This window comes from Hylobates moloch, unplaced genomic scaffold (assembly GCF_009828535.3).
Source record: "Hylobates moloch isolate HMO894 unplaced genomic scaffold, HMol_V3 SCAFFOLD_10, whole genome shotgun sequence".
Taxonomy (NCBI): domain Eukaryota; kingdom Metazoa; phylum Chordata; class Mammalia; order Primates; family Hylobatidae; genus Hylobates; species Hylobates moloch.
The window spans coordinates 26,380,857-26,406,481 of NW_026652285.1; the positions used below are offsets into that span (position 1 = coordinate 26,380,857).

At 44.1% G+C, this 25,625-nt stretch overlaps 1 protein-coding gene across 5 annotated transcripts in view; it reads right to left on the bottom strand.

Annotated features, from left to right (window-relative positions):
- EZH1 (enhancer of zeste 1 polycomb repressive complex 2 subunit) overlaps positions 1–25,625 on the bottom strand; it is a 46,157-nt gene that overhangs the window by 3,595 nt on the left and 16,937 nt on the right. For 3 of the 5 annotated variants that reach the window (XM_058444810.1, XM_032163708.2, XM_032163709.2), the window contains 16 exons: positions 24,652–24,780; positions 21,321–21,440; positions 19,798–19,918; positions 17,282–17,458; positions 16,094–16,196; positions 15,444–15,607; positions 14,966–15,057; positions 9,884–10,064; positions 8,937–9,133; positions 6,274–6,365; positions 5,291–5,331; positions 4,373–4,498; positions 2,432–2,610; positions 1,516–1,611; positions 1,032–1,113; positions 167–247 (listed from right to left, as the gene is read on the bottom strand). In XM_058444810.1, coding sequence (XP_058300793.1) covers positions 167–247; positions 1,032–1,113; positions 1,516–1,611; positions 2,432–2,610; positions 4,373–4,498; positions 5,291–5,331; positions 6,274–6,365; positions 8,937–9,133; positions 9,884–10,064; positions 14,966–15,057; positions 15,444–15,607; positions 16,094–16,196; positions 17,282–17,458; positions 19,798–19,918; positions 21,321–21,440; positions 24,652–24,780 — 1,981 coding nt within the window. The remainder of the gene's footprint in view (positions 1–166; positions 248–1,031; positions 1,114–1,515; positions 1,612–2,431; positions 2,611–4,372; positions 4,499–5,290; positions 5,332–6,273; positions 6,366–8,936; positions 9,134–9,883; positions 10,065–14,965; positions 15,058–15,443; positions 15,608–16,093; positions 16,197–17,281; positions 17,459–19,797; positions 19,919–21,320; positions 21,441–24,651; positions 24,781–25,625) is intronic. The other 2 variants (XM_032163710.2, XM_032163711.2) reach the window with 2 other exon arrangements.

Consider the following 25,625-nt stretch of genomic DNA (forward strand, 5'->3'; position numbering starts at 1 on the left):
GATTACAAAACTAAGATTGAGAGGGGCCTAAAATGATAACAGATATTAATCATGATTATCTTTGGACAAAAAATAGCTCAGCTAAGGAAAAGGTTCAACAACAGATGGAAATCACAGTAAAGAGGCATCCATCCCCCACCCCACCTCCCAGGTCACTGGGACTCACCTTTGGCATAACAGTTGGGATTCACTGAATGATTTGCAAATCGAATTTTGTTTCCTTTCCGAGTAGCATCCACTACAAAATCTGTATAAAGTAAATCAAGGAAAACCATAAGCACGGCAGGCAACTCCACAGCTTCTCAGCCTGAATTTAAAATCAGTTAGATGGTAACAGAAACACTTTAGTCTGATGGGAATGTTGAAGCCCAGTGTGCTAACAGAAGCAGAGGAAAGCATGCAGCCTCAGAATTCAGCCTTGTGTGGGAGCACTCCCTTTGGGTCCCTCTTTGAATTATGGATCTTCTCATCTACTGGGTAGGGAGATTTCTCAGATAGAGGTGCTCAGTGCTCCTATTACAAACAGAACCCAGAGATGGAGGTTCTTCCAAAGCAAGGGCACTATGGCCTGTGGGATCCCCGAGTGTGATCCTGCCCCCTTGCTCTATGCATCTGCTGGAAGATTCGGAGCTGATCTAAACTTGGACTACAGCAAGGGCAATCTGGTAGAAAGATCACCTTGGGGCCGGGTGCGGTAGCTCACTCCTGTAATCCCAGCACTTTGGGAGGCCAAGGCGAGTGGATCACTTGAGGCCAGGAGTTCGATACCAGCCTGGCCAACATGGTGAAACCCAGTCTCTACTAAAAATACAAAAATATTAGCCGGGCATGGTGGCAGGTGCTTGTAATCCCAGCTACTCGGGAGGCTGAGGCAGGAGAATCTCTTGAACCCGGGAGGCAGAGGGTAGAGGCTGCAGTGAGCCAAGATCGTACCATTGCACTCCAGCCTGGGCAACAGAGCAAGACTCCGTCTCAAAAAAAGAAAAAAAGAAAAAAAAGAACACCTTGGGAGAGACAAAGAGACTTCATACCATTATTGAGGTTGAAGAGGAAGCTGGACATGTATTTGTCATAGACCTTTCCGCGTCGATCAGCCTCATCCTGAGAGATGAGCTAGAGAGATAGACAAATAACAAATAGGAGTATCAGGCTGCCTGCTCAGGGCATGGTACTCTGTCCCCAGAAAGGGCTGGGTGGTGTCTCACATGGATGCTTACTGAGTATCATGATGAGAATCATAAGAGAGCAAGCTCAAGTTATGGTGTTCCAATTCCCACCCAGGCCAACCAGTTTTAAGGCTGAAAAGAGCCCCCCCCATCTCTTGTGTCTGGAGTTGCCAAAGAGTTGAACAGTGGTTTCAGTACTGCAAACAGTTCTGTGGGATCTCCCCAAGAGGCCACGTGAGAACACAGCTGAGTTATTTAGAGATTAATTCAAAGAAGCCTGGCCCACAGAAAATCAGTTTCTCATCAGTCTCCCCCGAGTAAGAATGTGGGCTAAAACTATAGCACTCACCTCACCACAGTATTCAGAAATGAATTCGTTCTTCTGCACAGACTCCTTTATGAAGGTGCCCCATCCGGCCACATCTGAGGGGGCCAGCAGCAGGTGCTGGGGAAGAGGGGGCCAAGTCTCAGACTACAGGGTGTGCACGAGTAGGGGGTGTGTGCTGGATGTGCACATGTGTGGTGGGGGTGGGGTGGAAAGAACCAGCAACTGTTAAGAGGATCCGAAAGCAGAAAAAGGTCTAAGCCATTCTTTTCTGCTTGGGGGAGAAAAGAAAATGGGAGGTGGTGAGGAACGGAAATAGGATCTTTCTTCCTCTATCCATGGAGCCCTCCTGGGCCTTAGTCTATAGGAATTCACTGCGATGTGTGAGGTAAACATAGACATCGCCAAAGGTGCATACAGCTCTCAGCTCCTTTTTGTCTGGCCAGTTCAAGGAACCACTTTTCTTTCTTTTTTTGGAGATGGAATCTCACTGTCCCAGGCTGGAGTACAGTGGTGCGATCTCGGCTTGCTGCAACCTCCACCTCCCAGGTTCAAGCGATTCTCCTACCTCAGCCTTCCGAGTAGCTGGGATTACACGCGTGCACCACATGCCTGGCTAATTTTTCTATTTTTAGTAGAGACAGCATTTCACCATGTTGCCCAGGCTGATCTCGAACTCTTGACCTCATGATCCGCCGGCCTTGGCCTCCCAAAGTGCTGGGATTACAGGCGTGAGCCACCAAACCTGGCCAGGAACCACTTTTCTAAACCCTACTGGGACTGAAGCCTTTATTAGTTCAGTAAATATGTGTCTTTTAGGATTTATGAAGCACTTTCACATATAAAGCCTCAAAAGAACCAGTGGAAAGAGAATGCTTGGGACAGTTCCTTCCTTCCCTCTCCATGTTATCTGGTGTGGGGACCTGAGGAAAGGCCTCACCTTCTTGAGGCCACGCTGGATGCTGCAGTTTTTACAGGAAACCACCTTGCAGTCCCAGTGCTCTGAGGCCCCACAGGTGAGACACAGGTCAGGGTCACATTCTCGCACTGCCAGATAGCAAGGACATTGCTTGGTATTGCACTGGGTCTTACAGCGACAGCCAGGGAAACGATTCTGACCTGGGAAGGGAAGACAGGTAAGTCTTAGAAGGGAAATAAGCTAATACTGGGGCTTGTGGTTGACTCAAGGGACAGCAAAGAAGTAAATTTTTTGTGTTCAAGGATGTTTGGCAAAGTAAGAGGAAGCTCCCTTCCCAATAATCAAATACACAAGTTTTGTCCATAGAAAACTGAGTGCTTCCCAACATTCATGCCTTCGAGTCAAAAAAGCAGGTGTGGTCAGTCATGGTGGCTCATGCCTGTAATCCCAGCACTTTGGGAGGCCAAGGCAGGAGAATCATCTGAGCCCAAGAGTTCAAGACCAGGCTGGGCAACATAGGGAGACCCTGTCTCCACAAAAAATTTAAAAAAAAATAGCCATGTGTGGTGACACCTGCCCGTAGTCCCAGGCTTGATGGATGTGGGGGGATGAATTGCTTGAGCCAAGGAGGTTGAGGCTGCAGTGAGCCATAATTGTGCCACTGCTATCCAGCCTGAGCAACAGAGCTGAGATCCTGTCTCAAAAAAATAAAAAAAAAAAAAAAAGCAGGTATACTAATAAGTGTCCCCTAGAGATTCCCCAACAATCCTCTCTCTCCCACTGAGGTGGAGAGTACCCCAGAGAGAATGAAATCAGTGCTTTTCACTGGTAAATTGTCACCATCAAAACAAGTATCATTTTGAGAACAGAATGCATCCGTTCTGTGCCATCCTTCTCCACCCACTGCCCAACCCAGTGCAACCACTTCTCTGCTGTGGCTAAGATCACTATCTGCTATGGGTTAGGAGGTATTTCCTCCAGCAAAACTGCCTGGGCACCAAGTTCTTCAAGCTGTGGGAACTGCCATCAAACTGCTCAGCTTTGAGTTGGGAAGGGCATGGTGGGATAAGAAGTGAAAGATAAGTACCCAGATGTCTCTGCTGACATCCAGGCCCCTGTCTTCTATCTGATATTAAAACTCCAGCTATGAAATGAAAATAGACATACACAGAATCACAAACAAAAAATATCTGAATAAAAAAATTTTTTAAACAGTATTCAGAAAAGGGAAACTGGGGCTGTAACTTAAAAAAAAAAAAGAGTCCCACATTTCTTTTCTTTTTGAGACAGAGTCTTGCTCTGTTGCCCAGGCTGGAGTGCAGTGGCACAATCTTGGCTCACTGCAGCCTCTGCCCCCTGGGTTCAAACAATTCTTGTGCCTCAGCCTCCCAAGTAGCTGGGACTACAGGCATGCACCACCATGTCTGGCTAATTTTTGTATTTTTAGTAGAGACGGGGTTTCACCATGTTGGCCAGGCTGGTCTTGACTCCTGACCTCAAGTGATCTGCCCGACTTGGCCTTCCAAGTGCTGGGATTACAGGCATGAGCCACCACGCCTGGCCTAATTTTTTTATTTTTAGTAGAGATTAGGTTTCGCCACGTCAGCCAGGCTGGTCTTGAACTCCTGACCTCAAGTGATCCGCCCACCCAAAGTGCTGGGATTACAGGCGTGAGTGACTGTGCCTGCCGCCCCCCACATTTCTTAATTCTCCCCTAGAAGACAAAGTTGGGAAAGTATCTGATTTCTGTGTAATTGCTGCTTTTAGAATCATGAACCTAAACGTTTTCCAGAAACGACTCTCCCAGATCTCATGCACTTATTTCATTTGTAGAATCCCTAAAACACAGCAAAGAGAATATCAGAAGGCCATAAGCAGTAAAGGGCACAGGAACGGGGCAAGCCTAGGGCACACTGGGGCCGACTATTTTGGTAGACTATATGGAAAACGTAGCACACTTACAGTCTGGGTTGCACTGGCAGAACTTCTCACAGAAATTCTGAGTCATGATGCAGGGGCAGGTGCTGTCACAGGGGCGGTCTGGGTGGTCGCAGGGTTGGTAGTTGTACACTTGTGTGGAAGAGTTATCTAGGAAAGAAAACAGAGGAGGACGCTGCTGTGACCATGCTCTCCAGCTGTCTTCCCTCCCAAGTGTCCAGCTGCCCTGATTTAGAGGAGGCTGGTCCTAACAATCTCCTTGGACACACATTTAGCACCTGAAGTGAGAAGACAGGGATGACCGTTGTTCATAAGCTGCAGTGGGGTGATCTACTTTGTGGAGAGGGTATGGAGATGGTCTGGGACAACAGGGAAGCTATTCTAAACATTAAATGAGGTCCGGAACCCAGCAAATGGCACACTAGAAAAGTCACATACTGGCCAGGCGCAGTGGCTCACGCCTGTAATCCCAGCACTTTGCGAGGCCGAGGCAGGTGGATCATTTGAGATCAGGAGTTCGAGACCAGCCTGGCCAACATGGTGAAACCCCATCTCTACTAAAAATACAAAAATTAGCCAGGCATGGTGGTACATGCCTGTAATCCCAGCTACTCAGGAAGCTGAGGCAGGAGAATTGCTTGAACCTGAGAGGCGGAGGTTGCAGTGAGCCAAGATTGTGCCACTGCACTCCAGCCTGGGTGACAGAGCGAGGCTCCATCTCAAAAAAAAGAAAAATCACAGACCACAAGGCCCTTAATGCTACCTCCTAAGAGGTCTTCTCAGTTGCAGTGAGAAGCTGAGCTGTTCTCAGTTGCTGCAGAGAATTCTGCAATCTGCGGAAGTGGCGCAGGGTCAACAAGTGCAGCTGGAGGTGGGGTAGGGTGATGACCACAGAGTGAGGCCTCCAGCTGAACTGCTGAAGAATGCCCTGGTAGAACTTACCTTTCTTCAGCTGAATCTTCCTGCAGTGTGCAGCCCACAATCTGAAAAAGATAGGCAGGATAGGTCTCAGTCACAGCCCTAGGGAGCTCTGCAAATGCAGGTAAATGACAACGTGACTTGCTCTGAGGGACTGTGTTTGATGACTGGGGAGTATGTTCCCAAACCCCTCAACAGGACGACTTTGGTACACAGAAGCTAGAGTACATCCTAAATCCAGCTGGTCTGTGCTACAAGATTTAAACTAAAACACAATCCCTCCCAAACGAGCAAATAACATAAAAGAACACAACACAGAAACAAAAGAAAGCCCAAGCCTATTGGTCTATTATAAAGCAATTGTTTCTCTCCAAATCTCTCCCTTTGTCTTTGTGGAGGTAGAGATACGGGGGAGTTTCAAGATGGGGAGGTGGGAAGGCCTTTCAGGAATCTTCTCCGAAAGAACTGAAAGGGAGGAGCCACAGGGATTTCCTTCTGTATCTAGAAGTGGTGTCAGCTCCTTCCTCTAATAGGTGATAGTCACTAGGGAACAGAGCCAGGGTGCAGAATTTTTTAAAAAACTTCCAACCTAAGTAAAGGCTAAGTAAAGGCTATCATGTAACACAGAAAAACAACGCAAACCAAACAAATAAATAAACTCTGGTCAGAGTTGAGAAATGGGTAAGGTGGTAACTAAACCAACAAGGAGAAATGGCTTCGGGGTGGAGCCATGAGGCCAGCTCATGTCCTATTGGCCAGAAGCTTAAATAGAAAAACAGACAGTTATGTCATGGTCCACAGCACTGGGGGACAAGAAGAGGGCTGATCCAAGGCACAGACCCTCGGGGAGCACTCAGGAGGCTGGCTCTCAGTCATGTGATGCCAAGCTGATGGGCTCACACAGCCTGTGCGGTTGCTAAAGAGGGAGGCAGATGGGAACTCCAAGGGGAGGTCAGAGCACAGGGAACAGTCTGGCTGTAAAACAAAACACTTTGTCCAACCCTTGCCTGTGCTTTCTTTTCTTCTTCTGTGAGGGGTTCATGAGCTCATCTGTTGGCAGCTTCAGGATAAGTGATTCTTTGACTGCAAACTGAAAGACCTGGAAGAGAAATCCAACGGGCCTGTCACTCCCCGAGCAAGGGGGTCAGGTAAGTGGCTCAGCTGGGTGCTGGCCTTGGGAGGGTTCTGAGGAACTCAGGCAGCTGACCAAACCTGTCATCAGTCAGGGAGAGACAGAGTGCCATTGGGACATTGGGTTACTGGCCATGAAGTTCATTCCTAATTATTTATCCTGACTCGGGAAAGGGGAAATACTGAGCACAGTAATACCACCCCTGGTCAGAAGCTGTCACCTACTACTCTTTCTACCAAGCCACGGGTAGAAGAGTGGGCTGACTGTGACCAACAGTATCTTCTTCTTTTTAGGAACGGCAACTCTGTGCCTTGTGTAACTGAGTGTAAGGCAGGACAGGACAGGACAGGAATGGTTTCAGTGGGCTAAATATTAGCTCCCTCTGTCAGTATAAAGATACCAGAGCCTTGGCCATTTCAATAGGATCTGTTTTTTCTCTTAAAGCACTGGTTTTTAGTTTTTCCTTTTCTTTATTGGGGCTATTGGCCCTTTGGGGGGGATCTTTGAAAACTGTAAATATTCTCAGGAAAATATAGACAAGAACATTCTTGCATACAAATCCGTTGAGAACCTGTGACTCAGGGAAATAGGTATGAGCTCCAAAATGAAAGCAAAGGGCACTTCAGCTCATGGTTCTTTTTTTTTTTAGAGAGAGGGTCTCATGCTCTTGGCCAGGCTGGAGTGCAGTGGTGCCATCACAGCTCACTGTAGTATAGAACTCCTGGGCTCAAGCCATCTTCCCACCTCAGCCTCCTGAGTACTAGGACTACAGGAGCATGGCTTTTTTTTTTTTTTTTTTTTTTGTAGAAATGGGGTCTTACTTTGTTGCCCACACTGGTCCTGAAATCCTGGCTTCAAGCGATCCTCCCACCATGGCTTCCCAAAGCACTGGAATTCTAGGTGTGAGCCACCTCGCCCAGTCCATGGTTCTATTAATTGTTCTCAGTACAGGAAGCATGAAGAAGAGGCCACAGAGTCTCCTCCAGAAGCTAGGAAGCCAAAGCATTGCGGTTCCTTTCCTGTTGGACATACTGGCCCTGACACCTGCCTCCCTGTCCCTGTTCTTCAGTCTGTCTTCTCATTGTGGTCTTTTCCTGTCTCCAGAGCATCAGTGGCTGCTGTCAACTGTGTTTCTTGTGATGGTATGAGTGAGAAGGGTGAGGTCCAGGCTCAGCTATTGGGGGTGATAATTAGAAAATCTAGTGATGGCCAAAATCTAGTGGTGGCTCACGCCTGTAATTCCAGCACTTTGGAAGGCTGAGGCAGGTGGATGGCTTGAGCCTGAGTTCAAGATCAGCCTGGGCAACATGGTGAAACCCCATCTCTACAAAAAATTTAAGAATTAGCTGGGCTTGGGAGGCCGAGGTGGGCCAATCACTTGAAGTCAGGAGTTTGGGACCAGCCTGGCCAACATGGTGAAACCCCATCTCTACTAAAAAAAAAATACAAAAATGGCCAGGCACGTTGGCTCATGCCTATAATAACACCATTTTGGGAGGCCGAGGCGGGTGGATCACCTGAGGTCAGGAGTTTGAGACCAGCCTGGCCAACATGGTGAAACCCTGTCTCTACTAAAAATACAAAATTAGCCAGGTGTGGTGGTGCATGCCTGTCATCCCAGCTATTTGGGAGGCTGTGGCAGGAGAATCACTTGAACCTGGGAGGCGGAGGCTGCAGTGAGCTGAGATCGTGCCACTGCACTCCAGCCTGGGCAAAAGACTGAGACTCCGTCTCAAAAAAACAAAACAAAAAAAATTAGCTGGGTGTGGTGGTGGGCACCTGTAATCCCAGCTACTTGGGAGGATGAGGCAGAAGAATCACTTGAACTTGGGAGGTGGAGGTTGCACTGAGCCAAGATTATGCCACTGCACTCCAGCCTGGGCAACAGAGCGAGATTCTGTCTCAAAAAAAAAAAAAAATTAGCTGGGCATAGTGGCCTGCACCTGTAGTCCCTGCTACTTGGTTGGCTGAGGGGAGAGGACTGCTTGAGCCCAGAAGGCAGAGGTTGCAGTGAGCTATGATCATGCCACTGCACTCCAGCCTGGGCAACACAGTGAAACCCTGTCTCAAAGACAAAATAAAGATAATCTAGTGATAGAAAATGTGGAGAATAAAATGACTGAGGAGGCTAGCGGAGTGGTGGAGGGAGCAGCAGCTGCAGCAGCAGCAGCAGTGTGCTCGCTAACAAGAGCCACAGAAAGACCTGGGAGTCCCTTCTGAGAAAGGGGGTACACATTTAGAAAGGAGGCCAGAGCCAAAAAAAAGAAGCGAAAGAGTGTAGGACCCAGAAGCATTAAATAGAGGCCAGACAGAAATGAGCATTCAGCAAGGAGGAGGCAGGTCCCCAAGCATCATTAGGCCTGGCACTTGCAGAAGGGCCATGTTTGGGAAACTCACAGAAGCACAGGCTCATCAGGGACTGAACTTAAGACAACTTCTCTCCAGACCCAGACACACAGCCTGATAAGATGGCAAAGGCCTGGACAAAGCAACGTGTGAAAGGAGGGGCCCATTTATTCTGCTGCTTCCAGATGGTACCTGCTTGCACGTCTTGGTCCCCAGAAGCCTGGCTATTGAACAGAAGTTGTTGAAGTAGGTGCCATGGAAGACTCGAAAAAGAGATTCTTCAGCCCCAGTCCATTCCACAGGCTCTGAGGGTGCTTCCACTACGCAGAGCTGAGGCGGGGCTGGACTAGCCTTCTGTTTTGTGGGAGTCTGACAGCGAGAGTTAGCCTCTGAGAAGGGAAGAAATAACAGAATCAGAAGAAGGTAGAATGCAGTTGTCATCAGTAGTTTGTCACAAACTCAGAAGTACTTCATTCTACTTTAAAAGGTAGAATAGTTAGGAATGAAAATATTCCCTATCTTTAGGCCAGGCATGGTGGCTCACGCCTGTAATGCCTGCACTTTGGGAGGCCGAGGGGGGTGGATTGCTTGAGCTCAGGAGTTCAAGACCAGCCTGGGCAACATGGCGAAACCCTGTCTCTACTAAAAATACAAAAATTAGCCAGGCAGGGTGGCTCACGCCTGTAATCCCAGCACTTTAGGAGGCCGAGGCAGGCGGATCACCTGAGGTCAGGAGTTCAAGACCAGCCTGGCCAACATGGCGAAACCCCATCTCTACTAAAAATATAAAAATTAGCTGGGCGTGGTGGCAGGCGCCTGTAATTCCAGCTACTTGGGAGGCTGAGGCAGGAGAATCGCTTGAACCTGGGAGGTGGAGGTTGCAGTGAGCCAAGATAGCACCACTGCACTCCAGCCTAGGCAACAGAGCGAGACTGTCTCAAAAAAAAAAAAAAAAAAAAAAAAAGAAAAGAAAAGAAAAGAAAAGAAAAGAAAATATTCCCTATCTTTACTGTTTACAAAACTTGTAGAAATAATTTATAATTTTTAAGAGGTAGTAAAGTTAAGTGTCAGGCAGTGATCCTGGGTTTACCAGAGTCCTTGCATGGAAAGAAAAAGTCTTCATTTTCTGTTCATTGTACCTGAAGAACTGGAGGCCCAGTCATTGCCTGTGTCCCTGTCACTGTCTCCTTCTTTAGTCTCAGCCACAGCAGAGGCTGAGGCATTGGAGCAGGAAGCACTGACCATGTGGTGCCTTCTCCGGCGACGACCAGAGCACTTGGAGCGGGGGTTGTGGAGCATGGCATACTCCTTTGCTCCTTCCTGCAGTGGACACATTCCAGACAGGAAATAGGAACAGGCCTGTCACCATATTGATCTCATCATCACAAACCTTCATCTTTACAACATCTGTGCTTAAATACAATAATAGTGTCTTTTCTTTTTCTCTGTACCATACAGTAAGTATGATCATATAACAGTGAGAGAGCTGCTTAAAAAAACTTACAAACATACTTTTTCACAAAAGAGTTGTCCTATAATTTTTTCTTTTTTTTTGAGACAGGGTCTCTCTCTGTTGCCCAGGATGGAGTGCAGTGGCCTGTTCATGGCTCACTGCAGCCTCGAATTCCTGGGCTCAAGTGATTCCCTTGCCTCAGCCTCCCAAGTAGCTAGGAGCACATGCACATGCCACCATGCCCAGCTAATGTCCTATAATCTTAAAAAAGATATAATCTATGCATCTGTGTCTTCAATTTTCCAGTGAGTTGTATCTAAAATTAACTTGCGTGTTAGTTGTTTGGAATTTGAGAACACATTCTCCTACGGATGAAGAAATGAGATTCAGAGAGGGGAAGAAACTAGCTTGAGAGTATGCAGCTAATAGTTCCAGAAGGGTATAGGAATCAGGGCTCCTTGTCTCCCTAGGCCACTATTCTTTCCATTCTACCACACTTTCTCTGTTTCCTTAATAAAATGTGTAATGCTTAATCTGTACAATCTTACTACTTAATTTTGAAACTTCCTCCCAAATCTGTGTATGAAACTCAGAAGAATATTGTTTCATTATTTTACAGCTATCACCCCCCTTTTTAAAAAATGAAATAATTATCACTCACCTAGATCATCAATATTTTCTCATCAGACTTGGTTTTCAAAGACTTCCTAGCTGTTTCTGAAAACTAAATCTATTTCTACAAAATAAAGGTTTATCTTCCAGTGACATTGTCTAGAGGCACTCAGAATGGTCCAGCATTTGAGATAAATGTAGGCTTTCCTACAATATAGCCTTTAACAAAACTAGGCTGTCCTGAGCCCCTGGTAATAGAATTGGTTACCTTTATACCAAGACGGTTGGGAAAGCACTGAAATCTGCATGTGGCGTGTGCCCAGCAGACTTCGGGGGGTTTGTGCTATGAGACCTAAAGTTCCTATGAGATTGTCCAAAACAAAAAAGCACGTCAGCAGGGTCTGTGGTGGATCCGTGTGTGCTGAATGTATTGGTGCAGGAGCAAGTGTGCTTTCCTTAGGAGCAGAAAATTGTTGTGAAAGTGTTGAAGGCACAAGCAGAGTCAGAAAGCTCAATTTAAAAATGAAGTTTTGAATAATAAAAATGAAAAAAAATAAAGGTTAACCATCATTAAGGATATTTGGAATTTGGAATAATATACAGTAAGGCCTAAAGGAAATTCCAAAAGAGAAGTTTCAAAATTAATTGAACCTGATATTATGTGCCTATGCTGTGTGTGAAGTATACAGTATCACTTATACTATTTTAAACATTTATATATTTTTATATATAATTTATATATAATATATTATACATATTATATAAATATATACTATATAATTATATATAATTTATATAAATATAAAAAATATATATTATATATAAAATACATAATTAAAAATATATAATTATATAAAATAAAAACATAAAAAATATAATTATATAAAATAAAATATAAAAATATAATTATATAAAATAAAATATAAAATATATAATTATATAAAATATAAAATATAAATATATATAATAAATATATAATTTATATAAATATATATAATATATATAATTTATATAAATATATATAATTTATATAAATATAAAATATATAATATATATTATATATTACATGTATTTTTATATAATATATATTATATGTATTTATATATATATATATATATTTTTTTAAGACAGGGTCTTACTCTGTCACCCAGGTGAGTACAGTAGCATGATCTCAGCTCACTGCAGCCATGACCTTCTAGGCTCAAGTGATCCTCCCACATCAGCCTCCCAAGTCCAGCCCAGCTAATTTTTGTATTTTTTATAGACACAGGGTTTTGCCATGTTGCCCAGGCTGGTCTCGAACTTCTGGGCTCAAGCTATCCACCTGCTTCAGCCCCCCAAATTGCTGGGATTACAGGCGTGAGCCACCATTTTAATATAATGGCCAAACATTTTAACATAAATAAAATCAAGTTTCCAGACCTAATTTCTGGGTTATAAGAAAGAGGAGACAGAAAACAAAGAAATAACACTGTGAAAAAACAACAGATGAATCCAGGATGTGGGTCATCCTACAAAGACAACCAGCCTGGAACTTTTAAAAAGATTTTAAAAGTGATAGAATTATTTGAGATTAAAAATGAGTAAAAAGACATAACAAGGCCGGGTGCCTTATTACGCCTGTAATCCCAGCACTTTGGGAGGCCAGGCAGGCTGATCACGTGAGGTTGGGAGTTCAAGACCAGCCTGACCAACACGGAGAAACCCTGTCTCTACTAAAAACACAAAAATTAGCTGGGCATGGTGGCGCATGCCTGTAATCCCAGCTACTTGGGAGGCTGAGGCAGGCGAATTGTTTGAACCCGGGAGGCGGAGGTTGCGGTGAGCCAAGATTGCACCATTGCACTCCAGCCTGGGCAACAACAGCGAAACTCCATCTCAAAAAAAAAAAAAGAGAGACATAATAACCAAATATGATGCCTGACTGGATGATCCTGGTTTGGAAACAAAACAAAACAAAACAAAACACAAAAATACCTATTCTTGGTACAGCTGAAAAAAAAATTAAATCTATTAATAGAATGGGTAATAGAGGATATTATACAATTTTTGTTAATTGTCCTAGGTGCAATAATGTGGTTATGTAAGAGAATGTCTTTATGCTGAAACATTTACCAAATGAGCATCACAATGTCTGCAACTTATTGTCAAATGGTTCAGCAAAAGATATACATACACAAATATATGGAGAAAGGATATACAGAAAAAAATGTTATCAAATCAAGAAGAAGGTATCTTTCAACTCTGCATGATTGAAAATGTTCTTAATAAACAGTTGGGGGAAAATAGTCCAGCATTATATTTAATATGCACTCAAACCTAAAACGCAATAAAAGAAAAATTGTGCGTACATATCTCTGTAAGTTAAACATGCATACATTTCAGGCATTGGCAGCATCTTTGTAATACATGTACAGGGTATTAAGGTGACTACTGTGAGAAGGGCAATGCCCTTTTGACTTATATAAATGCTGGTATGTTGACATAACATGGTATATATATATATTTTTAAGCATGAAGTAATTTCATTTTATTATTATTATTATTATTATTTTTTGGAGACGGAGTCTTTCTCTGTCCCCCAGGCTGGAGTGCAGTGGCGCGATCTCGGCTCACCGCAACCTCCACCTCCTGGGTTCATGCCATTCTCCTGCCTCAGCCTCCCGAGTAGCTGGGACTACAGGCGCCCGCCAACATGCCCGGCTAATTTTTTTTTGTATTTTTAGTAGAGACAGGGTTTCACCGTGTTAGCCAGGATGGTCTCGATCTCCTGACCTCGTGATCTGCTCGCCTCGACCTCCCAACGTGCTGGGATTACAGGCTTGAGCCACCGCGCCCGGCCGTATTATTTTTTTTTTTGAGATGGAATCTCACTATCTCACCCAGGCTGGAGTACAGTGGCGTGATCTCGGCTCACTGCAGCCTCCACCTCTTGGGTTCAAGCAAGTCTCCTGTCTCAGCCTCCTGAGTAGCTGGGACTACAGGCATGAGCCACCACACCTGGCTAATTTTGTATTTTTAGTAGAGACAGCGTTTCACCATGTTGACCAGGCTGGTCTCAAACTCCTGAACTCAGGTGATCCACCTTCCTCAGCCTCCCAAAGTGCTGGGATTATAGGCGTGCACTACCATGCCTGGCTGAAAAACATGGAGTAATTTTAAAAGCATGATCTGTGGAGTCAGACCCTGACTTGAATTTCATCACTGCCATACCACTGACTTATCAACAAACTTTAGGCAAAATATATAACTTCTGTAATCCAGTTTCCTCTACCTCATGACACTGTTATAGGATGAAAATAAGACAAGGTATGTTAAAGGTCTACTACGATACTTGGCACATAGGAAGGAGTCAATACACATTAGGGAAAAATAAACCCAATAACGTCTATTCTTTTGCTTTTACAGTATGGCCCATTTTCCACACGCGTGCCCAACAGCATTCTCTACCATCTTTCCATCTATTATCCCACTAAAGATGGTTCCAAAAGCACTTGGCTGGTTGTATAATATAATTTTAATAGGTGGCAGAAATTTTATAAAGGTGTTTTATTCATCGCCTAGGCTCATCCTATTGTGTAAAAAGCCAAACTGTGTCTTCGGCAAGTTCAGTTGATCTATTTCCTTCTAGCTCTCAGTATATGGCCTCCCCACAGGTATGCCAGACCATTTATGCTGCTTTTTAAGGTCTGTCCATCAGGGAACAGTCCATCTGGTTGATCACAACAAGACATTAGCATCATCACGTGCTATTCATCTCATAGTTATATGCATTTATAAGAAGATAGCAAAGAAACTAGAGTGCATACCCACACCCCCAGCACACAGTTTGCTCCAATTCTAACAATACAGTTTTAGGCTCTGAAATCTAAGCAGATGATATTTAGAGCAGGCAAGCCTTTAATGATCTTTGAATCTGTACTCCATCAGACTAACTTTATAGTCCTACCATGTCTGGGGAGTTCCTTAAGAGCGGTCCCACAGTAACTGGGGAGCTTCTTAAGAGCAAAAGCCATGTTTTATTTGTGCTATATGACCCCCAGAGTGCTGTGTACTGGCTCACGTGGCTTGTGTTCCCAGAGGCAGAGAGCCTGAGGACCATTTCCTGCTCAATCTTCAATGAAGTTAATAATGCCAGAACAGCTTAAGAACATACCAGCAAAAGGAAGCAGTCTGTGCCACATGGTTCTGGTTCAATCTTGATTTCTTTATTCTTGCGTTTATATACATTAGGAGTGGCATGAAAAGCTGGAAAACAAAAACTGTCTTGTTGCCAGTGGTCTATCCACTTGACAAGATGGGAAGAAACAAAAGTGAATTAGAGAGCTATTGTAGGAGTTAGAATTCCATATAAATGGCTACCATCAGGGTGCACAAAATTCAGTCATTTCTGACATCAACACAATGCTTTCAAAGCTAAGAGGTACTGAGGGACAGATAAGTTGGTAGTTAGTCTGTCCCTATCATGCAAAGCATGTTGCGCTATAATTGAACAAGGGAAAATAGAACTGGCCCTTTGTAAAACGTTAGAACAGAAGCCAGGAACTCTATACGAGAAACCAGAACAAAGAGAAGGAAATGGTGGCTGGGGATGGAAGAGAGGAGAGCATTTCAAACAGAGTAGCCCCACTCACGGTGAAGGAAGCAGTCGTATTTAAAGCAGCGCCGGCAAAAAAGTGTGTGGAAGGAGTGCAGAGATTGCTCCCGCTGCACAGACTTGGCATTGGGGCCATCGATGTTGGGTGTGCACTGAGGGGGAAGTGCATTGGGGTCTGACATCTCTGTTAGCTCTCGATACCTATTTAAGAAAAGAGAGATAAGAGTTCCTCCGAGGAACTGCCTCCACTGAGGAAATACAGATTGGGTACTGACAGTAGCCCACCTACGGTCTGCCAAGGGAGGATGGGTGTTTTTTATAGGTCTGGTTGATAACAGAATGGTAGATAACTAAAGTGGGTCCACCACTGTAATTATGCTGGGTTGGGCAAATGTTGGAAAGTAAGGGGAGGGAAGGATTTGATAAAATGGTGCTGGAGTAACTCTCCAGAAAAATGGCAGAGTAAAAGTTCTCTGCCCAAACTCACTCAAAAGCCAGTATACGATGACCCTTAATATAGTAAAGGGGGCATTTAGAGGTAATTGAGTAAGCAAGAAATAATCAAATTGCGGGCAAATCATGATGCCCTTACCATAAACAAAGCTTTTTACTAACCAAAAATTAGGAGGGAATAAAGGTTTTGTCTGAGCACTCTGTATATGGCCTAAGTGGGACAGCTTTCCCTACCTTTCCTTCATGTCATCTGGGACACCATTCTCAGGGAACATTGAGGCAATTGCACTGAAGATCATGTCATTTGGGAACTGTTTCTTGGAACTCTTTTTGTTGCCTGAATTGGAAATGACAAAAAGCTCCTGAGTGCGATTATCAGAACACGCAAACAAATTTGTGTGATCTTTTTTCCTTTTATCATAGCATTTTGATTAGAGCTGCTTTGTTAACCTAACCACTGATTGTTTGGAGATATATAAACATCAGTGCTATCTGGACTTATCTGATATATGCTACCAGTAAATAAGGAAGTTAGAGTAGTCTACATATTAACAACAAAATCCACAGTCCCAATTAGAATCCGGATGTGAGGTGGCTCACGCCTGTAATCCCAGTCAGTACTTTGAGAGGCCGAGGGGGGCAGATCACTTGAGGCCAGGAGTTTGAGACCAGCCTGGCCAACGTGGTGAAACCCCAACTCTACTAAAAATACAAAACTTAGCTGGGCATGGTGGCGCATGCCTGCAGTCCCAGCTACTTAGAAGGCTGACACACAAGAATCACTTGAACCAGGGAGGTGGAGGTTGCAGTGAGCCGAGATTGTGCCACTGCACTCCACCTTGGGTAACAGAGCAAGACTGTGTCTCAAAAAAATAATAAATAATAGATTTTAAAAATAAAAATAAGAATTTGGAGGTGAAAAGAGTGTTCATAGAGAGACCTGAACATAGAAGAATCCTATCATAAAGTGGATGCTGAAGAACTACACTGATACCATAATTATGATACAATAAAAGAGAATACACTATGTCCCTGGACATATAGTATAATTAAAAAATGTACAGTATAATTAAACTATTAAATTTTAAATTAAACATTAGTGACATGGAAAAGTACTCATAAGATTAAATAAAAAGGGATATAAAATTTGCTATATACATATATATAAATTGGCATGATCCCAATTTCACATAACACATATAATTAGAAATGAATAGCAATGATTATTCTATCAGTTCTTCTACTTTCTTCTTCACCCAAGTCACAGCTATCTGAAGCTATCAGTTAATGATCATGTTCTCCTTTTAAGTGAACCAACAAGAAGCACCAACAGCCTTTAATAGGCAACAAACCTTTCCAGTTCTTCCTTCTTTCCTATCCCTGTCACTTTAAAAAAGGAAGAAGGGAGCCAGTGCTATGTACCTTCAATAGCATGTCGCTTTCTCTTTCTTGTTACTGGCAGATCTTCTTTGCTGTCATCCTGCTTTCCATCTGAGGTGTCATTGTGCCCTTCCTCCTCCTCATCTGAGTACTGATTCAGGGCATCGACCAACTCCAGAAAAACAGCATCACTAATCAGGACGGATCCAGGGATCATCTCTGAAACACCAGGATTCGAAGGATGAGCAGTGGTCACTTCACATTCCATTAGTCCTCCTAGGCAGGTTTTCTTGTACTCACTTTAGAGGCCCAGGTAAGTCACATGTGTACATTTTTACATGGGAGATCAGGAAATTACAATCATTTGATTGGCTCCTACACATGCAGTGGGCAGCTGGCTAGAGTAGGAATACGCTATAGGCTTTATTTGTTTTTATTATTTTTTTCAGACGGAGTTTTGCTCTTATTGCCCAGGCTGGAGTGCAATGGTGCGATCTCGGCTCACCGCAACCTCCACCTCCCGGGTTCAAGTGATTCTCCTGCCTCAGCCTCCCGAGTAGCTGGGATTACAGGCATGTGCCACCACCCTGGCTAATTTTGTGTTTTAGTAGAGACTGGGTTTCTCCATGTCAGGCTGGTCGTGAACTCCAGACCTCAGGTGATCCACCTGCCTCGGCCTCCCAAAATGCTGGGATTACAGGCATGACGCACCGTGCCCAGCCATAGGCTTTATTCTTACTGAAGAACTTTACCTCCTCAGTCACAAGTCAACTCTGAATTTCTGGTTCAAAATCTCACGAAAGTGTTCAAACAATCTCCAAGTAGGGCAGAGAAAAATAATAAAATGAAAATTCTCTTTTCTTTGCTGCTAATGGGTCGGTAATGACGTCTCTAAATCAAAAGACAGCAATTTTTCCTAAAATTGTACTTTATGGAGATGTACTATAATTTAGAAGGTCTTTGAACACTAGGAGGCACTGTGGACAAATAATGTAGTTCAACAGCATCATAACAGTGCCCACAATTGTCAAAAGAGCAGGTGGGGCTGTTGGTTTACGAATTGATGGGGAGCCTCTCCTCTTTCCATTTCTTACACACGGACAGATTTTTCTAGAATTATGACTAAATCCAAACAGTTGGCTTTTAGGAAATTCAGATTATTAAAACCAACTTCTGGGAGATCCAGGGGATGCCTGGATCAAAGAAGTATGACAGAGAGCCTCATTGCCATTCTCAGAGAAAGAGAAATAAAGAACAAAATGGTCTTGGATGTCCTTATGGAAAACTCCTAAGCCCTAAGATTAAACTTATTTGTACAATAAACTTTCTCTCCAGCCACTGATTACCACATAATCCTTTTATGTCCCAACTCCTTTTAAAATTTAACTAGGGTACTTTAAATAATTTTTATTTCTGCTGCTGCTGCTTGAATCAGAAATAACTAGGGTAATAAAAAAAAAAAAAGAAAGTAAAAAGAAATAACTAGGGTATTTTGGGCCAGGCATGTTGGCTCACTCTTGTAATCCCAGAGCTTTGGGAGGCCAACATGGGAGGATTGCTTGAGGCCAGGAGTTTAAGACCAGCCTGGGCAACATGGTGAGACTCCATCTCTAAAAAAATTTTAAAAATAAGCCAGGGCCGGGCACAGTGGCTCATGCCTGTAATCCCAGCACTTTGGGAGGCTGAGGCGGGAGGATCACAAGGTCAGGAGATCGAGACCATGCTGGCTCACACGGTGAAACCCCATCTCTACTAAAAATACAAAAAATTAGCTGGGTGTGGTAGGCGCCTGTAGTCCCAGCTACCTCGGGAGGCTGAGGCAGGAGAATGGCATGAACCTGGGAGGCAGAGCTTACAGTGAGCCGAGATTGTGCCACTGCACTCCAGCCTGGGTGACACAGCGGACTCTGTCTCAAAAAAAGAAAAAAAAAAAAAAAAAAAGCCAGGTGTGGTGGAGTGCACCTGTAGTCCCAGCCCCCCAGGAGGCTAAAGCAGGAAAATCACTTAAGCCCAGGAGGTTGAGGTTACAATAAGCTATGATTGTGCCACTGCATTCCAGCCTGGGTGACTGAGTCCCTGTCTCTAAAAAAAAAATAAAAATAAAAAAATTGGGCTAGGCATGGTGGCTCACACCTATAATCCCAGCACTTTAGGAGGCCGAGGTGGGTGGATCACCTGAGGTCAGGAATTCGAGAGCAGCCTGACCAACATGATGAAACCCCATCTCTACTAAAAATACAAAAATTAGCTGGGCTTGGTGGCAGACACCTGTAGTCCCAGCTACTTGGGAGGCTGAGGCAGGAGAATCGCTTGAACCCAGGAGGCAGAGATTGCAGTGAGCCTAGATTACACCACTGCACTCCAGCCTGGGCAACTAAGGTAAAACTCCGTCTCAAAAAAAAAAAAAAAATTAGCTCCCAGCCATGTGATGACATTGAAATATTCTGCAGTATGTACCCCATGGGGCAGAAGATAAAAGCAAGATGGCAAGATGATGAGGTACCAAAGAAGAGGCCTGATTCTAACAAAATTTTCTCCAAAGAGTTCAGTACCACTACCTTCTTCACCATGGACTTTCCCATCATAGTTATTGATCAGCTCCTCAATAAAAGTCTCATCTTCTTCTTTCACTTCATCTCCCATGTAGGGAATATTGCACAAAACCGTCTCATCTTCTACCTGAAATCAAACCAGATGTGATTTATTCCATGAAGCCATCATGCATATCCTCTTTCCTACTTAGTGGAATCTTTACTGAGCTTTGTTTGCTGCTTGAGTCTCCTGAAAATGCCTTTGTCCCAGAGTTTCCTGCATTTTAAACACTGGCCATCTTGTTTTGCCAAAAAAACCTCAAATGGGGCCAAGTGTGGTGGCTCACGCCTGTAATCCCAGCACTTTGGGAGGCTGAGGCAGGCGGATCATGAAGTCAGGAGATCAAGACCATCCTGGCCAACATGGTGAAACCCCATCTCTACTAAAATACAAAAAATTAGCTGGGCGTGGTGGCGCGTGCCTGTAGTCCCAGCTACTAGGGAGGCTGAGGCAGGAGAATCGCTTGAACCTGGGAGGCAGAGGTTGCAGTAAGCTGAGATCGCCCCACTGTACTCCAGCCTGGCGACAGAGTGAGACTGCGTCTCAAAAAAAAAAAAAAGTTTCTAACTGTTTTCATAAGTAGAGAGACAGATGGATAAATAAAAATGAAGGCTTCTAAAATTATGATCTGTAATTTAACTACAAAATAAACTGGGCAACCATAGGACATGGGTATTCTATAAAATGGACTAAGATTCTCCAATAATTAAAAAAAAATTATGATTACAACTCATGCCAGTCATACTCAATGGGAACCTGAAATCAACTGCAGCCTAGGCTATGGATATTTTCTGGGAATAAACAATAGTAAATAACTTTGGGGGAGTGGGGTGCTCAGCAGAGAATACAGTCATTCTAAAATCCCCAAGTAGCAAGTAAAATTATTCTGAAGTTTTATTCTAAGAGATGATTCCCTTCTATAAACTTCGACCTCATTCCAATCAGTAGTACGGCTATCTGTCACCAGGCAGATGATAAGCAATGGCAGTATTTAGAGAGGAATGATTATCAAAACCACAAATAATCCTAGTAGGAGTCAGCACAAAGGTCCAGATGAAAGGACTGTGTGCACGTCTGTTGTCTCAGTTGTTTTTGTAGCATCTTGCATTTAGAGAATTCAGAAAGGATTACTCCATCAACAGGGAGCAGACAACCTGCTCAAGCCTCAAGAGTCTGATTTAGACTGCATTTAATTGTACATAATATTGGGCCAAGGTACTAAGAGAAAATTGAAGTCTTGCCCAATATTATTCATTTAAAAAAGAACCAGCATCAATTCCAAAGCACACATCGGAGAGCATAAAATCTGACAAGTCAGAACAACTTGCAATATATATTGTTTAGAGTAAATAAATTACAACCTTGTTCTGCCTGGCATGTCCTAGCTTTGTTAAGTACTGGACAATCTTTACCCTAAGAGGAGCTCCGGCATATCAACATAACACAATCATACAGTTTAAATAACCACCACAGTGCTTTCAATACATACCATAAAGTTCTGTTGGAGAGGGGACCAGGAATACATGATGGGAACCAATGCAACTGTGTTCAGTGACCTCATTAACATATGTTGGCTTGCAAATCCCGGGAAAATGCTCTCTATGGTACACTGAAATATAAGCAATGACATGGAGAGGGAAAGACGGGCATATAACCCAAGAAAGAAAAGTAATTTCCTTCCAAAATTGGCCGGGCATAGTGGCTTATGCCAGTAATCCCAGCACTTTGGGAGGCCAAGACAGGCAGATCACTTGAAGTCAGTTCGAGACCAGCCAGGCCAACATGGTGAAACCTCATCTCTACAAAAACATAATACAAAAATTAGCTGAGCATGGTGGTACACACATGTAATCCCAGCTACTTGGGAGACTGAGGCATGAGAATCACTTGAACCTGGGAGGCAGAGGTTGAGTGAGCCACTGCACTCCAGCCTGGGTGACAGAGCGAGACTCTGTCTCAAGAAAAAAAAAAAAAAGAAAGAAAATGATCTTAGTAGCCTCTAGTTCTTACAAGCTAATAAATTGAATTTTTAAAATTCAGATGGCATTTAAAATTATAAAAAATTTGGCCAGGCGTGGTGGCTCACACCTGTAATCCCAGCACTTTGGGAGACCGAGGCGGGTGGATCACGAGGTCAGGAGATCAAGACTATCCTGGCCAACATGGTGAAACCCAGTCCCTACCAAAAATACAAAAATTAGCTGGGCGTGGTGGCACATGCCTGTAGTCCCAGCTACTCGGGAGGCTGAGGCAGGAGAATCGCTTGAACCTGGGAGGTGGAGGTTGCAGTGAGCCAAGATCACGACACTGCACTCCAGTCTGGCGACATAGCGATACTCAGTCTCAAACAAAAACAAAAACAAAATTTTAAAAACAAATTAATAAATTGAGAGTTTTGTAACATCATCTCTTAAAAGGAATCCCTAGACTGCAAACTTGTGGAAAGTAAGAAACTCTTTTTTTTTTTTTTTTGAGACAGGATCTCACTCTGTTGCCCAGGCTGAGTGCAGTTGTGTAATCACAGCTCACTGCAGCCTCTGCCTCCCAGACTAAAGCCATCCTCCAACCTCAGCCTCCCGAGCAACTGAGATTACAGGCATGTGCTACTGCATCCAGTTAACCAGCTAATTTTTCTTTTTTTTTTTTTTTAGAGACAGGGTCTCGCTATATTGCCCACGCTGGTCTCCAACTCCTGGACTCAAGCAATCATCCTGCCTTAGCCTCCCAAAGTGCTGGGATTACATGTGTGAGCCACTACACCCGGCCAAAAGCAGGGACTCTTATTCACTTTTGTGTCCTCTACAGAGTTCAGCACAGTACTTCCCATACTCAACTGATGTTTACTTCAGCTCAAACTGTTGGTCTACTTGGGTTATACACAACAGTAAAGAGCCTCTGAAAGTCCTAAAAGATGAGGAAGTTTTCTGAAGACTTAAACTTTAAGAGAGTGGACATCAACTTAGCTGCATAGGTGATAGGGATAGTACATGGAGAAGCAAAGTGGTATAGAAATTATAGTAACGTTCTGCTTCAGGAAAGATATTTGCTCTCAATACACCATCTGCTTTTTGTTTTTTGTTTTGAGACAGGGTCTCACTCTGTCGCCCAGGCTGGAGTGCAGTTGCACGATCTTGGCTCATTGCAACCTCTGCCTCCCAGGTTCAAGCAATTCTCCTGCCTCAGCCTCACGAGTAGCTGGGATTATAGGTGCATGCCACCACGCTCGGCTAATTTTTGTAATTTTAGTAGAGACAGGGTTTCACCATGTTGGCCAGGCTGGTCTCGAACTCCTGACCTCAGGCGATCCACCTGTCACAGCCTCTAAAAGTGCTGGGATTACAGGTGTGAGCCACTGAGCCCAGCTTCTGCTTTTCTTTTTTTTTTTTAAGAGACAGAGTCTCACTCTGTCACCCAGGCTGGAGATCATAGCTCACTGCAGCCTTGAACTCTTGGGTTCAAGTGATTCTCCCACCTCAGCCTCCGAGTAGCTGAGATTATAGGCATACACTACCATGCCTGGATAATATTTACTTTTCATATTTTAAAAATATTATCTATTTCCCAGGAGTTGGAGGTTACAGTAAGCTATATGATCATGACACTGCACTCCAGTCTGGGTGACACAGTGAGATCTTGTCTCTAAATAATAATAATGATAATAATTTATTTTCATAAAGTTTCTTTTTTTTTGGAGATGGTGTTTTGCTCTTGTTGCCCAGGCTGGAGTGCAATGGTGCCATCTCAGATCACTGCAACCTCCACTTCCTGGGTTCAAGTAATTCTCCTGCCTCAGCCTCCCTAGTAGCTGGGATTACAGAAGTGCGCCACCATGCCTGGCTAATTTTTTTGTACTATTAGTAGAGATGGGGTTTCACCATGTTGGCCAGCCTGGTCTCAAACTCCTGACCTCAGGTGATCCACCCACCTCGGCCTCCCAAAGTGCTGGGATTACAGGTGTGAGCCACCACGTCCAGCCAAAGTTTCTTAACTAGAAAATTCTTTCATTTATTTATTATTTATTTTTTTTTGAGACACAGTCTCACTCTTTCACCCAAGCTGAAGTGCAGTGGCGTGATCTTGGCTCACTGCAACTTCTGCCTCCTAGGTTCAAGAGGTTCTCAGGCCTCAGCCTCCCAAGTAGCTGGGATTATAGGTGTGCACCATCACATGCAGCTAACTTTTGTATTTTTAGTAGAGACGGTGTTTCGCTGTGTTGGCCAGGCTGTTCTCAAACTCCTGGCCTCAAGTGATCCATCTGCCTCAGCCTCCCAACGTGCTGAGATTACAGGTGTGAGCCACTGCGCCCGGCCCCCAAGATTATTCTCGAAGCTACAGATTTACTATCTTAATTATTCAAAGTTGACTAAAATAGCTGTATCTATTAACCTTAACCTTACCTTATTTATTTATTTATTTCCTTTCTTTCCTTTTTTTTTTTTTTTTTTTTTAGACATAAAGTCTTGTCTGTCACCCAGACTGGAGTGTTGTGGTGAAATCATAGTTTATTTCAGCCTTGAACTTCTAGGCTCAAGCAATCCTTCCACCTCAGCCTCCCAAGTAGCTAGGACTACAGGTGTGCATCACCATGTCTGGCTACTTTTTAAAAAAATTTTTTAGAGACACAGTCTATGTTGCCCAGGCTGGTCTCAAATTCCTCACCTCAAGTGATTTTCCCACCTCAGCCTCCCAAATAGCTGGGAATACTTGTGTGAGCCACCATACCTTGTCTTACTTATTCACTTTCTAAAAAGTCACAAATATAGGAAAAAGCTTTAAGCCCAAGGAAGAGAGGAAGACTGAGCTTAAACTCCCAAAAGTACCTTTTTGAGAAAAGGGTGTCCACTCACAGGCTTCATTGACTGAACAGGTTGGACACGAAGCTTCTTCCATTCTTCATTGAGGATCTGGGTTTTTTCTTGAACCTTTGCAAAATTTGCCACATACAAAGCCTAGCAAAGCCATGGAAAAGATTAAGATATATTCTTATTTTATTAATTAATAAATTTTTTTTTTTTTGAGATGGAGTCTTGCTCTGTTGTCGCCCAGGCTGGAGTGTAGTAGCGCGATCTCAGCTCACCACAACCTCCGCCTCCCAGGTTCAAGCGATTCTCCCAGCTACTCGGCCTCCCAAGTAGCTGGGATTACAGGCACAGACCACCATACCTGGCTAATTTTTGTATTTTTGGTAGAGACAGGGTTTCACTACGCTGGCCAGGCTGGTTTCAAACTCCTGGCCTCAAGTGATCTGCCCGCCTCAGCCTCCCAAAGTGGTGTGAGCCACCGTGCCTGGCCTTTTTTTTTTTTTTTTTTTTTTGAGATGGAGTCTTGCTCTGTCACCCAAGCTGGAGTGCAGTGGCACCATCTTGGCTCACTGCAACCTCTACCTCCTGGGTTCAAGCAATTCTCCTGCGTCAGCCTCCCGAGTAGCTGGGATTACAGGCGCATGACACCACGCCTGGCTAATTTTTGTATTTTTAGTAGAGATGAGGTTTCACCAGGTAGGACAGGCTGGTCTCGAACTCCTGACCTCAGGTGATCCACATGCCTCAGCCTCCCAAAGTGCTGGGATTACAGGTGTGAGCCACCGCACCTGGCCCTGTTAAGATTTCAAAACAAAAGTTAAAAAAAAATTCCACCCCGTCTCTACTAAAAATACAAAAAATTAGCCGGGCGTGGTGGCGGGTGCCTGTAGTCCCAGCTACTCGGAGGCTGAGGCAGGAGAATGGCGTGAACCCGGGAGGCAGAGCTTGCGGTGAGCCGAGATTGCACCACTGCACTCCAGCCTGGGCGACAG